Source organism: Balaenoptera musculus, chromosome 6 (genome assembly GCF_009873245.2).
Source record: "Balaenoptera musculus isolate JJ_BM4_2016_0621 chromosome 6, mBalMus1.pri.v3, whole genome shotgun sequence".
Taxonomy (NCBI): domain Eukaryota; kingdom Metazoa; phylum Chordata; class Mammalia; order Artiodactyla; family Balaenopteridae; genus Balaenoptera; species Balaenoptera musculus.
In genome coordinates, this window is record NC_045790.1 from 41,170,149 (window position 1) to 41,187,542 (window position 17,394).

At 33.7% G+C, this 17,394-nt stretch overlaps 1 protein-coding gene across 5 annotated transcripts in view; it reads right to left on the reverse strand.

Annotated features, from left to right (window-relative positions):
• The window catches only part of IFT74 (intraflagellar transport 74), a 79,671-nt gene that overhangs the window by 60,860 nt on the left and 1,417 nt on the right, over positions 1-17,394 (reverse strand). For 3 of the 5 annotated variants that reach the window (XM_036856848.1, XM_036856851.1, XM_036856849.1), the window contains exons 2-8: positions 13,821-13,959; positions 10,367-10,502; positions 8,128-8,176; positions 6,527-6,625; positions 6,301-6,361; positions 4,313-4,372; positions 3,070-3,131 (exon numbers count right to left, since the gene is read on the reverse strand). In XM_036856848.1, the coding sequence (XP_036712743.1) occupies positions 3,070-3,131; positions 4,313-4,372; positions 6,301-6,361; positions 6,527-6,625; positions 8,128-8,176; positions 10,367-10,502; positions 13,821-13,940 (587 nt within the window). In that variant the 5' untranslated portion in view covers positions 13,941-13,959. Of the gene's footprint in view, positions 1-3,069; positions 3,132-4,312; positions 4,373-6,300; positions 6,362-6,526; positions 6,626-8,127; positions 8,177-10,366; positions 10,503-13,820; positions 13,960-17,394 lie in introns of those variants that run through there. The other 2 variants (XM_036856850.1, XM_036856852.1) reach the window with 2 other exon arrangements.

A 17,394-nucleotide genomic window follows, 5' to 3' on the forward strand; every position in this document is an offset into this window, starting at 1 on the left:
TTGGATAAAATATCTATAAAACATGTACATATAATATTTATAAATCTGACCTGGGTATCATATAACTTTGCAGATAAATGATGAAATAAATGAGGACCTAAATGTTCTAAACTATATAAGGTCCTCAACAGGTTATACCTTATTATTTCTTATTCTTTAGGTACCTAGGAAAGTATTTTATATGTAGTGAATGATAAATATTTGCTAAATGGTCTAAAACCAGAACAACAACAACAAAAAGGAAGTTTTCAAGTAAGTGCTTGGTCACCATGAATACGGAATTTTCTTTGTAAAAGGGAAGAGACTTTCAGTATATTTGTAATTTTTAAGATAGCACTTTAGGGACTTCCCTGGTGGTCCAGTGGTTAATACTCCGTGCTACCAATGTAGGGGGCCTGAGTTCAATCCCTGGTCAGGGAACTAGATCCCGCATGCCGCAACTAATACCCAGTGTAGCCAAAAAAAAAAAAGATAGCACTTTATAGTAGCATCAAATGATAGATGGGGAAAATGAGATTCCTTTGTTTTTCATCAATAGAAAATTACATTTATCTTTCAAATAGTTCATCCTTATATTTAACATCCTATTCTTCATCAAATATTTACTGTACATGCAGATGTAATATGACAGTATGTTTGATGTTACATAATTTTGGTTAATTATTATCCTTGCTCTCAAGGAAATTAATATTGATAAGTTTATGGAACAAAATGTGTGCAGTATTAGTATGTACAAAATAGCTCATCTTCTGTTTGCACTGCTTTAGACAATAATTAAGGTCAAAAAGTCAATAAAGAATAATTATGTTAACTAAAGCTGTTGTCTGAATATTCGTGTCCTTCCAAAATTCATATGTTGAAATCCTAACCACCAAAGGTAATGGAATTAGCAGGTTGGGGCCTTTGGGAGGTGATTAGGTCATGAGGGTGGAATCCTCATGAATGGGATCAGTGCCCTTATAAAGGAGATCCCACAGAGCTCCCTAGCCCCTTCTACCATGTGATGATACCTTGAGAAGGCGCTAGGTATGAACCAGTAGGAGGGCCTTCACCAGAATAGGACTATACTGGTGCCTTGATCTTGGACTTCCCAGCCTCCAGAACCGTGAGCAATAAATTCCTGTTGTTTATAAGTAACCAAGTCTATGGTATTTTGTTATAGCGGCCCAAATGGGCTAAGATAACTACACTACATCCATTTATTATCTTTGTAGGCATTACTGTCACTGCCACATTTACCTTATAGCCAAACTCAAAGTTACTTGGTATTTGGTCTTTAACCAGGTTATATATAAAGATGCACAGGGGGCTTCCCTGGTGGCGCAGTGGTTGAGAATCTGCCTGCCAATGCAGGGGACATGGGTTCGAGCCCTGGTCTGGGAAGATCCCACGTGCCGCGGAGCAACTAGGCCCGTGAGCCACAACTACTGAGCCTGCGCGTCTGGAGCCTGTGCTCCGCAACAAGAGAGGCCGCGATAGTGAGAGGCCTGCACACCGCGATGAAGAGTGGCCCCCACTTGCCACAACTAGAGAAAGCCCTCGCGCAGAAACGAAGACCCAACACAGCCAAAAATAATAAATAAATGAATTAAATTAAATTAAAAAAAAAAGATATTCAACATTCTGCTTAAATTGAAGCAGCTAAATCTTAAAAAAAAAAAAAGATGCACAAATAATCTACGTCTATGATTAGATTACTAATATAACAACTAATTATCAATTAATAATTGAATAATGAAATAATATAAATAGCCCACTGAATAATAATGTGCGTTTCATTAGACTGGGGTTTAAATCTCATAATTCGAATTAGTTAAAAAGCTCAGGTTAGGGGCTTCCCGGGTGGTCCAGTGGTAAAGAATCCACCTTATAATGCAGGGGGGGAGGGATAGATCCCTGGTCGGGGAACTAAGATCCCACATGCCGCAGGTCAACTAAGCCTGCGTGCCACAACTACTGAGCTCACGTGCCTCAACTAAAGCCCACGTGCCGCAAACGAGAGAGCCCACGCGCTCTGGAACCCGTGTGCCACAACTAGAGAGAAGCCTGTGCACCACAATGAAGAGCCTGCGTGCCGCAATGAAAGATCCTGCATGCCTCAACAAAGATCCCGCGTGCCGCAACTAAGACCCGACGCATTAAGCTGGGACGAAGTGAGAGAGCGGCATGGACTTATATACACTAACAAATGTAAAATAGATAGCTAGTGGGAAGCAGCCGCATAGCACAGGGAGATCACCTCGGTGTTTTGTGACCACCTAGAGGGGTGGGATAGGGAGTGTGGGAGGGAGACGCATGAGGGAGGAGATATCAGGATATATGTATATGTATAGCTGATTCACTTTGTTATAAAGCAGAAACTAACACACCATCGTAAAGCAATTATACTCCAATAAAGATGTTAAAAAAAAAAAAGACCGGATGCAGCCAAAAATAAAAAATAAATAAATAAATAATAAACAAATCTTTAAAAAAAAAAAGAGCTCAAGTTAAAATTGCAAATAGTAGAGATGAAGATGTTCTTATCCATCTTAGATTTTAAACTCCAAGACATAGAAATTTTATTTCTCTGAATGAAGATAAGATACATAAACAAGGGGGCTTCCCTGGTGGCGCAGTGGTTGAGAATCTGCCTGCCAATGCAGGGGACACAGGTTCGAGCCCTGGTCTGGGAAGATCCCACATGCCGCGGAGCAACTAGGCCCGTGAGCCACAACTGCTGAGCCTGCGCGTCTGGAGCCTGTGCTCCGCAACAAGAGAGACCACGATAGTGAGAGGCCCGCGCACCGCGATGAAGAGTGGCTCCCGCTTGCCACAACTAGAGAAAGCCCTCGCACAGAAACGAAGACCCAACATAGCCAAAAAAATAAAATACTAGATGAAAATTAAAAAAAAAAAAGATACATAAACAATACAATTTGTATTGCAAATATTCAACTTTTTTAAATAAAAAAATACATCAGGGAAAACCAATTAACAAAATTGTAAAGAAATAAATGGCTCAGAAGTTAAACTACCTTATACAAGTCACTTATAAATCTGTTTGATTTCTAAATGGACTGTACTCACGCTTGTCTTTCAGTAAATATAATATCCATACTTTGTGTTTCTCGATCATTTTGAGCTTTAAGCTGAATAAAGAGTTAACACAAAAGTTATTGATAAAAAATTACCATTAGACCAAACTATCTCTTTAAAGGTTGTTCTGATTATGAACCAATTAGAGATTATTATAATAATCATAATGGCACAGGCAAAGTTTTAAAAAATACAGTATGCTTCATTTAACAAACCACTACAAACACCAAATACAAAGAAACGGTCTTTTTCACAGGCTACATTGTAATCTCACACCAAAAATATTCATTGTTTACTGATCTGTCAAGTAATCTTATGTAAACTTCATTAATGTAAACAGAATTTCAAGATTTTATTAAGTGTTCAATAGTTGATTAGTAATATGTTAAATTTACACCTAATGCAAGTTGTATTCTTAAATCATTTAGGATTTTACCTGAGTACTCCTAGTTGACACTACCTGTGCATATTCAGCCTAGAATTTGGACCCATCTCAAAAAACTAAAAAAACACAAAGATTTTACCTTTTTACATTTGGCATTAAAAATACAGTTTTTAAATTGGGAATTCTCCTGTGTTCTAAAGCTAAGAATAATTTCACTACATTATCATTGCTTTTATTAATAGAATCCCAATTTAGAAAAGTCATTTTATAAATCCTATGCTTTTATAAAATAGTCTTTGATTGTATAAATTATAAACTATGCTATAAGTTGTATGTTATTTTCTTCCAAATGTTTATAATCAATTAAGCTAGCAATTATCATTTTACTGTTTTCTAGCAAATAATCCAAGACCACAGAACACAAATTCTCATTTACTAATCAAAAGTAGTATTATGTCTGGCATCATATGGTAACTATTCATTTTCTCCCTTTCTAATAAAACTCTTCATTGAGTACTCAGCTCCATTTGCACAAATATTAAACCAGAAGTATTGCAAACTAATTTATATACAAGGATATGTAGACGGGACTCCCTAACTAATGCTTAGTGAGAGACCAGTTCAAACACAGCCTTGTAGAAAGACACTGAAGCATCCACTTGGGAGAGCCAACCAACAGGAAGAAATTTTAAAAGAGCAACTAAAGGAACGCAACTATAACAGTAGTATTTAGGATCAGAGTAATACCTATCTCCAAGGTACATAAGGTTTATCAAATTATTTCTAGAGAAAAATGCTTTGTTTTGGAGGCTATGTAGATCTATTGCTTATACTTATAAATTTTCTTACCATGTTGTAATCATTCATTACTTCTTCCATTTCAGTATTGGTATTAAGTTTATCTACCAACTAAAAACAAAAGTATAAAAAAAAACATATTATATTAGTCTTCATAAATTTTCTCTGTAATCCATAATATAGGTATTCAATCTTACAACTAATGAGTAGTCATTTAAGTATTAATACTTCCAAGTACTTTACATTCTAAGACAAAAACAAATATTGAGCTAAGTAAGCATATACTATGAATTACGGCAATCAATAAACTACATCTTTAGGGTGGAAAAGTAGGCAGTAATGAACTACTCTTCCTGCCGATCGTACCTCAAAAGAGCTTTGCCTGCTCTGAAAAGATGTCTGAGCTTATAAAGAAGGATGTTGAGAAGACAAAATCTGGGGGAAGATCTCTCACTCTCTCTCTTTTTTTTTCTTTTCAGTGGGGAGGAGTGTTAACGGATTTACAAATTTACACCAGTGTAAATGTAAAATGATTTTCTTGGTCTTCTAAAAATTAAAAAAAAAAATTAAAAAAAAAACAACAGGGCAAGGCACAAACAGAACACTAGTTAGCCTACTTCAAAGAGTTAGGCAATGACAGGAATAGCAAACATATTTACCTATTTACCTTGTACCAAACCCTGTTCTGAACTTATTAGATGTATTATTTCACTTAATTTTCACAATTACTCTATGAAGTAGATATTTTGTCCACATTTTGCAGATACAGAAATTTAGCAAGTTGTAGAGCCAGAATCTGAACAGGAGGCTACTAAAAGCAAACTATTTGGATGTAATTGATTTTAAAAGACTAAGCTTTCCTAATGTAATATATATTACTATGTATCACATTTTCAATTGTGGTATGAATAATAAGTGCTAATGAGCTCTAATATTTATTGAGACCTTACTATATGTTAGATACCTGGCTAACTAACTGCTTTCTCTGTATCAGAGAAAAACCTACAAACAGCATATTTTACATGTTATTAATATTTTTATATTAAGTAACTTACCTAATGCATTCTAGTACAACTAAAAATCCCTTTCATCTAATGTCTTTTTATATTTTATAAAAAACTATTTTTCTCATATTTAGAACAGAACATCATTTACAGAATATTATGGATTATAAAGTCCAACAAATGTGAGAATTACAATATACTATAATCAGAGAAATTTTGTTTATGAGTACAATGTAACAATATCAAGTAGGTATATCATAATTTACCTAACCGTTATGGTGGCATGTTTCTTATTTTGTGTAACACTATTTTTTAGTTGGAGAAGTGAGATAAAAGTTTTCAATAAGTCCAGAGACCACTGCTGCCTAAAGTACCTACAGAGTAGGAAGGAAGAAAATTTTGCCACTAGAAATTTTCATGGGGCCAAGATTACCCCAAAGATTGAGGCAGTAATCAACACTGCCAACGGGATCATTTCTTTTGGAAATCCACATTAGGAAGCATCTTCTGGAAGTCCACATTAGGAAGCAAAACTATGTTTATGTTAGATACTCTATTTTGACAGAAGGCAAACATTGTATTTTGAATGAAACATACTGATGAAGGTAATTTGTGGATTAAGTAATTAAATTTTTAAAATTTCATGATGACAACACTCCATAGAAAGACAAAAACATTTTTAAAGTAATGACATTGCTAGTACCCAATAAATTTTATCTACTTTAAAAATTATTATTTTAACATTGTTAGGGAAAAAAAGTGTGCATGTTTCTGTATTTTTAAGTATTGATAAATTCTTTTTTTTTTTTTTTTTTAAAGGCTTGAAGAATACTTATCAATCTGTTAAGCCAAATTATTTCTGGGGAGGGAAAGGAGGGAGAAAGCAAAGGGAAACTTTAATATCTACACTTTCTATGGTTTCAATCATTCTCACTACGCATGTATTCATGTATTATTTGGTATTTAAAGTAACATTTTTTAAATTGGTAAAAAACAATGAAAATATTCAAAAGAAATTCAGAAAAGAACAAATACCATGTTGTAGTCTGCTAGTTGTCCTTGAAACTCTTTGATTTCAACAGCTAAAGTCTCAGCTCTGGAAACATAAAATAAAAACATTCATAAATACATAAATAGGCAGATGAACATTATGAATATTATGTACAACTACAAATTCAGTATTAACTCCTGATACATACTACATTAAATGTTACTCATAATAAAAACATACCTTGCATACTTTAACTGCAAAATTACTCACCTCTTTTCATATGACAAATATACTGAATTCTCTTGATTGTACATTTCTATTTCTTTCTGAAGTTTATTGATTTCTGTTGTAAGTTCACTTATTTTACTTCTAAGTGAAAAGAAATAAAAAAGTCAGTAATATTTCCAATCCAGAAAACAGTCTCTCTAGTTAAACGAAACAAACTTTTCATAAATGTGTAACAATAATATAAATGGTTTTGTGAAATTTCACTAAAAAAAGAAAAACAATTTAAGTGGCTTATTTGATTAAGGAGGTATATCCCAACTGATAAACTGATATAGGTTCTCTATTCATTAAAAAAGATGAAACAGGACTGGAATGGAAACCTGGGCAAACTGGTACAATCTAAGACAGAAGTAGATACCTAATTGTCACCCTTACAGCTCTTGCTACCCTCTAGGACAGGGCTTCTCAAGAGCAGCACTACTGACATTTTAGGTCTTTGAATAATACTTTGGTAGGGGGGTGGTATTCTGTGCACTGTAGGATGTTTAACAGCACCTCTGGTCTGGATGCCAGTGGCACACCCCCCAAACCTAATTATGACAACTAAAAATGTGTCTAAAAATTGCCAAATGTTCCTTGGGGGGCAAAATCACTACCAATTGAGAACCACTGCTCTACAGTCAACTACACAAATAGGTAAAACTATATTTTAATACAGAAGCACAAATCCTGGAGAAGAGAGGCAATAATGCATTGATGAGAAATAGCTCTATCACCTTCCCTTCTTTTGATTAAAAAGTGGCTGGATATCAAAAGATGCTATTCAACTGATGGCCTCACTATCTTTCTTACTGATGGCAGCTTTGAGGACAGATGGAGAAAACCTACCCTTCTCCTATTGCCTTCTGGAGTTTGAGAATCAAAAGGATTCAGGTAATTGAACAACAAAAGAATTAAGGACTAAGAAAGAAAACAGAGCTTTCAGGACACGATAGAAGGATGCATTAAATGGAAGGCAAGTCAGAGAGAAAGAAGATATAGAGGATGAGCCAACAAGAAAACAAAGTGTAATGGAAAAATGGAGATAAGAAAGTAGGACACCTGAGCAGAGAAAAAGGTAGGTATAGAAAGAGAAAAGAGTTCTTAATTTAGAGCTGCATACTTAGAGATATATAACAAAGCTTATGAATTAATTAAAATTAGGCCACATTTATAGCAACTGACCAAATACATACTTACTTAAAACTCTGTACTAAATATATTATAAATAAGCATATATATTTTATCATTAATACATATATGTATGAATAATATATTTCAGAATAACTAGTGAAAAAAGCATAAAAGATTACTATTAAATGAAAAACAGTGAACTTGAAATATATAGTTCACATACATTCAAATACATAAAATTTAAAACCTCAGCCTAACTGTATCACCACATTTTGGGATGACATCTGTTTACAGCCAAATTAACCAAAAATGATGTTAGAATACAAAATTCTTAGGAATTAACAGACACCGAATTATCTTTTGTTTTTTCATCTTTATTGGAGTATAATTGCTTTACAACCTAATTATCTTAATAAGTACCGTAGTTAAAACTTCATGATCATGCATAGAAAAAAAGTATTTTAACATACCGAAGAAGCCCAAGATAATAAGATTTGTCTAAAATTTGCCTCTGGGGACCTAAAAAACATTTTTTTAAGTATTAGTGTTCAGTTGGAAAATGCCACCAAAATAGCAAATCAAAAGCACAACCAGAATTACACTCAACAGTTCTCTAATAGTGCTCACAAATGCCCCAGTAAATATGAAAATAAGGAAGAAGCACTGAAATAGAAAAGAGAATATCTTAGCATCATGACATAATGGAAGCTTGAATTAAGACCACAAATAGTGTTAGGACAGCGGGCTCAAAAAAACAAAAACAAAAACAGTGGACTCTACAGGTCAGGTTGGCTGAATGGAAACTGGGTCTAAGGGGGTCTAGAACAGGGCTAACCAAAAGAACTTTCTGCAACAATGGAAATATTCTATAGCAGCACTGTCCAATAAAGTAGCTGCATGGGAATACTGACCACTTGAAATATGGCTGGTGCTACTGGGAAATGAATTTTTATTTTACCTAATTTTAATTAATTTAAATTTAAATAGCCACATATAGCTATTGGCTATCATAATGGACAGTGCAGATTTAGACTACAAATTTCTCAATGTAGGCAAGATATTATGATTTTACATAATTTTTTCAGAGACTTTTTAGAAAGAAACATAATCTTACATTTCAGTAGGACTAAAAAAGTATTCCTAGGTTAACTGTCCCAAACCTTGAGAGAGGTGAAGTGCCCTGCAAGGCATGAAAGAAATGGCTAGGGAGTACTGACTGAGGTCTATGCTGAGAAGAGGGAGAGAATGTCTCACTAGAATGGGAAATGAGAAACTGGAACAGGTAAGAACAAAAGTCACAGCAGATAGTGGTGCATGATGGTAACAATTAGAACTCTTTCACACAAGGCTTTGAAGTAGAAAATGACTATCTTAAATGATACTGGTTCTGTTTTAAAGGAGAAATTAATACAGTAATAAAATTTGATGAATTCTCTATAGAATTGCAGTATGTTTCTACCCTTGTTTTTAAATAAGTAATATTAAACATAAACACTTCTATGAAGACATTTTTAAAGACTAAACAACTAAAAAATTTTGACTCATTTTCCTTCACAGTATTGATAATTATCAAGCAAGCATTTCTAAATAATCAAATTTTTTTTTTTTCATCTTTTGGCCACGCCACACAGCTTGTAGGATCTTATTCCCCAACCAGGGATTGAGCCCACACCCCATGCATCGGAAGCATGGAGTCTTAACCACTGGACTACTAGGGAAGTCCAGTAATCAATTGGTTTTTAATATTTAGTGAGCTAAGGGTATTATAATACAAGTAAGAAAATTTAAGTCTCCTGAAAGGCATGATATACTGTATTACAGAAGGTAGTATGATATCTTATAATTAACTTTGTACCAGTAGAGTATCTTCATCCCTGATAAGTCATTTGCACAAATACAGAAAATAAAAAACTCATTATAAAACAGTTCACCATGCTTTGAATTATATATATATTATAGACCAACTTTCTGAATCATAACATATAGTGTTATTATTATGCCTTTCTAAACATAGAGAGGCATAATGAGAGATGTAGTATAAATCTATGTGCTAGCCTCACTTCCTTACTTAAGCATTATAATGGAATATTAATTATTACCAAAAGTAACACTTCTTGACTCACTTCTCATACATACACAAATGCCTTACCAGTGTCATTTTGGTATAGAAACCAAAAAAAAAAAAAAAAAAAGTATTTCAGAATATTTCTATATAGTACTAGAAATCTAATTTTTATTCCTGAGCTTTTCTTTTCTTCAAATTATTTCAAATTTCTTCAAGTTATAGCAAAGTTTACCAACAAGAACCTACTGTATAGCACAAGAAACTACTCAATATTTTGTAATAACCTATAAGGAAAAAGAATCTGAAAAGGAGTATATATACACATATATATGTATATATAACTGAATTACTGTGCTGTACACCTGAAATTAACATGATATTATAAATCAACTATACTTCAATTTAGGAAAACTTATAGCAAACTTCTATGTTCAGAAAAATGAAGATTAAAATAGCCAATATATGTATATAACTCCCTAGTTCACAATGAATTTTCACATTCATTCTTTTATTTAACCCTTACAATTTTGTGAATCAAGGAATAAGAATTGAATAAAATAGCCTCTTTCAGTCTATAATTCTGATTTAGTAATATGATACTGTAATGCTTGTACAAAATATACTCATCTTCTTAAAATAGATACCTTTCATCCCAGTTTTCATTCCACTCAAACCTTGTTGTGTCACAGGACGATCAGCAACTTTGATTTGAGAGGACAGAACTCCTATTGTCCCTATGGGACCACCACGAGAGCCCAGTCTTGCTGTTCCAGGTGGCATCTAAATGACAAACAAGATTCAGTTTTAATAAACAAGAAAAAGACTGTGCCTCTAATATTGTTAAGACTGCAAAGAGAATATTAAAAAAAACTAAGATTCTATATAATTTGTAAAATTTTCCTTACATTTTTAAATGTCTGAAATATTAAATAAAATTAACATCTAAAATTCTATGATAATTAAATAATACATTTCTTTAAAATTTAAAATTCTATGTGTAGATGTATTTATAGTACTCCCAAACTGGAAAGGAGCAAAATGTCCACCTATTTGTTCTTATTTAACCATAGGAAATGGTTATAATTCCATTTTTGTAAAATAAAGTCTGGAGGATTACATTTAAAAATAGTAACAAAGTTTATCCCTATATAATAGTTCATTTTTATTTTATGTTTTATATAATTTCATATTTTCAACATTATTACAGTAAGTATATATTACCATTAAAATCAGAAAAAAATAAAGAAATTTTCATCTTGAGAAAAAAAGATATAATTACATCACAAGATAGCCATATAAGTATTAAAGAGTTTCCATCATTCAGCAAGCATTCATATTATTACTCTACATGATTCTCTACTTCAGGTCTGCAGAATCTAGTGTAATATTATACAACCTGAGGAAAGGTCAAAAGACTCCCTTCTTGTCAGTTCATATAGTATGTACAGGCATGGGAAGGTATAAAGGACAGCCTGAAACTGTTCCAAGATACCTTTCTTTTGTTTATCTTCCTTTCCCTCTTTTCTTTTTTCTCACTCTCTGCCAAAGAATAAAGTAGTAGATTTAAATATGTAGTAGAAATTTTAGATAGAGGTTAGATACAACCATTCTGGTTGATTTTTTAATTCTTTTAGCTGGTAGCCTCAAATTCTATCAGCTAACATAGTTCTCAAGTGACTCTGAGAAGTACTTGGTAATTAATTTGAGTATGGGGGCCAGGAACAGTAACACATTCCAAAGAATACACTGTATACAGGAATACTGTCAACTACAAATTCAAAAGAAATGAGTTCAGGATTATCCTGAGTGATCTTTGGGAAAGAATGCTAAATCTCTCCTTGGATAAACCTTCTGAATAATTTCCTCTTTGGCTCTATGCAAGCATAATTATGACAGCTACTCAAATAACTATATCACTTTAAAAAAAATTTACCAGATGAAAGTATAGAGAAGAAAGCATAAATTAAAACTGCACACATTAAAAAGAATGTAGTAGATATTCATGTATTCACACAGAAATATATTTATAATACATTATTGAAAGAAAAGGACAAGATAAATAAGAATGTATACATATAGCACTGTCCTCATTTTGGAAAATACTAAAACCATACAATTATATATGGATGTGTGTTAGTGTTTGTAAATGGATAGAAAAAGGTCTAGAAGGATACACATCACACCTTAGACAATGGTTATACCTGGGGTAGAAGGAGGGAACTCTGACACTTTTCCTTTGCATGTTTTACAACAAGCATTACTATTTTAGTAATTGCAAAAATTAGTTAAAGAACCTGGCAAACAGTAGGTGGCCAATATATTTCAGATTCCTTTTATAAATATTTAATAAGCATAAATTCTTACTATTAGAATAATAGAAAAAGATACCCTAGCTCAGTACCATATATATGAAGACTTTAGAAAAATCATTTCAGTATAAGTTGATGACGATGTTGATAATATTACCTAAAACTCTAGAAAAATCTTAAAACTTTAAGAAAACCTAACTTTAACAAAATTATTCCCTCCAAAAATTGCTGCTCTTCATATGAATTAAACACGGGACCCAACATTATCTCTAGTTTGCAATTAGTCTACCGTCCGAGCTTGAGTACCTCACACGCACCTTATGAGATAGGCAAAACCATCTCTTGTGAGCATCAGAGAAATAACTATGAATATTTTGGAGTATTCATTTCTTTCTATGTAAATATAAATATATATATATCTTTATGTTAAACTGATACCACAGTGCTTTTTTCACTTAATACTGTACTATAAAGATATATTATTTCCAGAAATATTTTTTGAAAATAATTTTTAAAGGCTACTTAATAGCCGATTATAGGGATAGACATATAATTTATTTAAGATTAACCTGTTGTAAGGCCATTTAGGCTGTTTTCAAATTTTCACTATTATAATTATAATGAAAATGTAATAAATATCCTTACAGGATATTATTCTGCTTAGAATTATCAGCTTATAAAGTTTACCAATTCTTTCTAATGTGGTGTGTTTCTCTTACTGATTCACTGATTTATGACACTGTATCTTACGTTAAGCTCTTAACATTGACTAGAGTTTGTTTCTAGGCTGCTGTAGCAACCAGAACACTGTTTTACTTATTACTTATATTTTTATATTAGAGTATTGTACTTTTTCTTATTTTTGCCTTTGTACCGTTCTAGGTGAATGTTAGAATAGTTTTACAATGATATTCCTTCCCCTACCCCAAGAGAAATCTCAAGGAATTTTGATTGGACATAGGATTTATAGCTTTAATACAGAAAGAGCTTTTACAAATGAGTAAACTTTCTTTTTTCATTTTAAGAGTCTGAACTCTATGTATGACATATATGTTGCAAATACTTTTTTTTTTAACCAGTTTGTCATTTTTCTTTTAACATTTATGATGTTTTCAATTTTTGTAAATTCAAATATATAAATATAAAAATACTTTCCTTTTCAGTACTTGATGTTTCCTGTTATTTTTACAAAGGCCTAGCCTATGCCAAGTTTATACAAAATACTTACCTATATTTTCCTCTAATACATTTATGGTTTCATTTTTTAAATATAAAATTTCTAAAATATCTAGAATTCTGTGTGAGGGAGGGATTTGGTTTTTTAAAACAAATGGTTTACCAGTTATTTGAGTGCACTACTGAATACTCCATGTTTTTCCAACTAATTTGAAATGCACTACTGAATGCATGCACTACTGAATACTCCATGTTTTTCCAACTAATTTGAAACGCCACCTTAATCATTAATTAAATTCTTACATGCTTGATTCCATTTCTGGTCTTTTCCATTTCATTTGGTTTTGGCACCAATATACTATACCACTTAAATTATTGTAACTTTAAAATAAATTTGAATATCAGCATGAGCAGGCCTCTTTCTCTTAACAGTGTCTTTCAAACATTCTCCCACATTTATACTTCTAGATGTTTTCCAAAAAACATACTTATATAATAGTATGTTTTCTTTATAGAATAAAGAAAAACAAAGAAGAATCTCTTATTATAGACAAGCTTTCCAAATTCTACCAGGATATACGCATAATAATTCAATAATTTGTTTTAAACTTACTCCAGTTGCCACTCGAATATTTCCTGATGGGGGTCGTATTCCAGAAGGAGGCCTTCCTGTCAATCCAATCCCACCTCGAGAAACAGGGCGAGCTGCTGAAGGTTTGTGATTACTGGCCATTGCTTGCTCACTTTAACCACTGTTTGGAAACAAGGAATAGGTCTCCTTTGGTATCTTCTGTAGCAAGATAGTAGTGACCTGCATACCCTTCCTTCAAACATTTAATCCATGATGACTTTTCTTGCCAATTGCCATTCCAGGTATCACTACGTACAAGGTTGAGCTCGCTTTAATTCTGTTCAGATTTGACATTAATGTTCAATTTAGAACCATGAAATCATTTATTACAACATGCCCTCCTCATTTCCCTGTTATCTTATCAAAATGCAAGCCCCTCTAGATATCTTTCTCTCTTGGACTCTCATCCCATACTCTAGTAAGCTCTCTCTCTCTCCCAGCAAAACCAGTATCTTTCTTCTCTGCCGATATTTTCTCTGTGATTTCTGGTCTATAATAAACTCCTTTATATTCTCAATCCTATTATAAATAGTTCCTTTTACACTTTGCCTTAACAGGTTCCCGTCTTCTCCTGAAAATGCTTTTGGTAGTGAAGGCTGTTTTAGCTTCCTGTCCCACAATTCCAAAGCAAAGGAGTACACCGCACTCTCCTTGCTCCACAATGTCACTGTCAAAACATTCTTCTTCCAAGTTTTTAAAAAAATAAACAGGATTCTCTTCCCTTGAGGACCAAAGAATGCAACTATATTGCCTTGGATTTTTCTTGGTTGCTTCTATCTAGGGACCTCCTAATCTCTCCCCCATGTTTACTAAAATCTTTTGTTCACAGTCCTCTATTCCAGTACCACCAACATCCTGGATGACTTCCACATGGATACTGGATTCAATATGTAACATTCTAGCTTCACAGTTCCCTGACCTAAATTTCAGTAATCATTTCAACTCTATTTTAGTCATTCATAGCCATGGCCAGAGCTGGAGCTTGTCATCATCTGGAATTGCTTCATCTCAAATATCTTAATTGAAATACTTTATTCTCTGGCCTTAATTTCCTCTCCTTCTACCTTTTTTCTCACCTTTATTCTCACTACACCTCCCCTTAAACTATTTCCTTTATTCACGCATTCTCTCCCAGTTTACCAGCCCCCTCCTTTACTCATCAGAATATATTATTATTTAAAGTTTTGGCTAATAATTTAAAATAGCATTTTAAAATTATGGGTCACAACCTATTAGTAGCTTATGAAAACAATTTAGCAGGTTATGACCAATATGGTTTAAATATGAAATAAAATAGAAGATACAAGAGAGTTCATTGCACATAGGAAGAGTACTGTTTCATTAAATTTTTTTTCATTTATATTTATATAAATTTACACACATGTGTATACTGGTCTATAATGTAAAATATATGTCCTATTATAGGTCATGTTCAAAAGAGTTTTAAAGATACTGAACTAGAGACAGAATATGGAGAAAAAGAGTGCCCAAGACTCTGGCCTCAGGAATGTCAATACCTAGAGATTGCACAGAAGAGGAGAAACTAGTATAAGAGACTGAAAACGAAGACTCAGACAGCAAACAAAAAACCAGGAGTGTGTGTCAGAGATGCCAAGAAAAGGCAGGAATGGTCAATGCCATTTTCTGCTGGGAATTCAAGTCAGACGAATACTGAAATGTCCATTGGAATCCCCATCCAAGAAACCATTAGTGACCTTGAGGAGGTCAGTTTCAAGGACTCCTTTCCTTCTCAATATTAAATTATTGTCTCATGAGCACCATCAACAAATTTGCATCCTCGAACTCTTCTTCAACCCTTCTGGCAAAATCAGAAACCATTCTCTACATTCAACCTGGACTGCTGAACACTGTTGATGGAAATCCCAAGACTGTACAGACTGGAGAACTGCAAAGCCATAGTCACCAAATTTAGATGGACCCTCATCTCAGAAATTATTTTATTTATCCTTTATAAGCTACTCTGTCCTTGATGATTCCAATTCTTAACCACTTTTCCAATTAAGTCTGTCCCTGCCACTCTCAGCAGATGACTCAATTTCATAATTGAGAAAATTAAGACATGAAATCTATCACATTTGGAGCACACACTTACCTATAAACACCCTGACCTCCAATCTCAATAGCCATCCTTTCTCTCATTCAAGATCAGTCTCTATTCTGATTTATCCTCTTGATCCCATACCTCTGGGACATTAGCTTCCCTCTCCTTGCCAACCTCCTTCTCCCTCACCCCTGCCCCAATCTCCTTTGGGGCATTATCCAGCTCTTACGTATGTCTTTAAACTGCCTCCTTTCTTTCAGTCTGTTATCATGTTCCATTCTTTCCTAACCTTAAAAACTAATTTCTTGATCCTGAAACCACCTTTAATACAGTCTTACATGTCCTTTTTCTACACAGGCAAACTCTAAAAAATAGCTTATATCCATTATTCTCTACTTTTTCCACTTCCTCTATCTCCTGGATTCCTACTCTTCCATTCAAATGGTTCCTGCCAATGCAGTTAGGAATGTAAATGTCATCTCTCTGTTACTGGTGTCCACTCCTACATGAAACCATCTCCTTGACACTCCCCTCTTCTGTTTCTCCTTTTTCAGTCTCCATCTTATTCTACCTGCCTTTATTAGCAGCATTTCCCAAGATATCATCCACAGTCTATTTTTCTTTTTCCTCTTTAAGCTCTCATTGTGCCACCTCATCTACACTCAGGGTTTTAACAATTAATAAGCTAATGACTCACAACACCGTTATCTCCAGTCCTGACTTCTCACACTCCTAGGTGTTTATATCCAAATAATTACTCGACATTTCCACTTCAATATATCATCAGGATTTCAAAATAAATATATCTAAATGTAAACTCATTGTCATCGCCCCCAGATTTGCTCTTCCTCTTGGTACCAACTCCTAGCCATCCATACAAGCCAGAAACGTAGTCCTTGATTTCTGACTCTTCCTCATTTCCCATAGCTAATGAAATACTACTACTGATTTTATGCCTAAATGTTTAAAATCTAACTTCCTCTCCATTCCTATAGTACTGTTCATGGCCTCATGGACTCAAGTGGATTATTATACTGGCCTCCTGAGTGGTCCCCTTGCATAATACACATCTTGCCTGTTATCCTCCCTAGGAATCCTTCAACGACCAGACCATAACCACCCCCACCTTCTTCAATTTGAATTTACAGGGCTGACCTAAATGCTACGATGGATCCATACACATCTCTATCCCAGGACCTATCACACCAATTGAAATAATCTGCTTAAGTATTTCTCTACCTTGAAGGCAAGAGCTGGATCTTATTTATCTTTATACCCCCAGCATATATCTCGGTGCCAGGCAAAAACTTTCTGTTATTTTGCACCGTCTGAATTTCCTCCCACATGAAGGCATTGCCAGTTACAAAAATTTACTAAATTATTAAAAAGGAAACAAATCATTTCTCGAACTAAAATGGGTTCTCAGTTTCTATAGCCCATGCCCAGTACTTCTTCCCTGGCTTTCCTTAGCATCATTCATGATCAGTCCTTGGA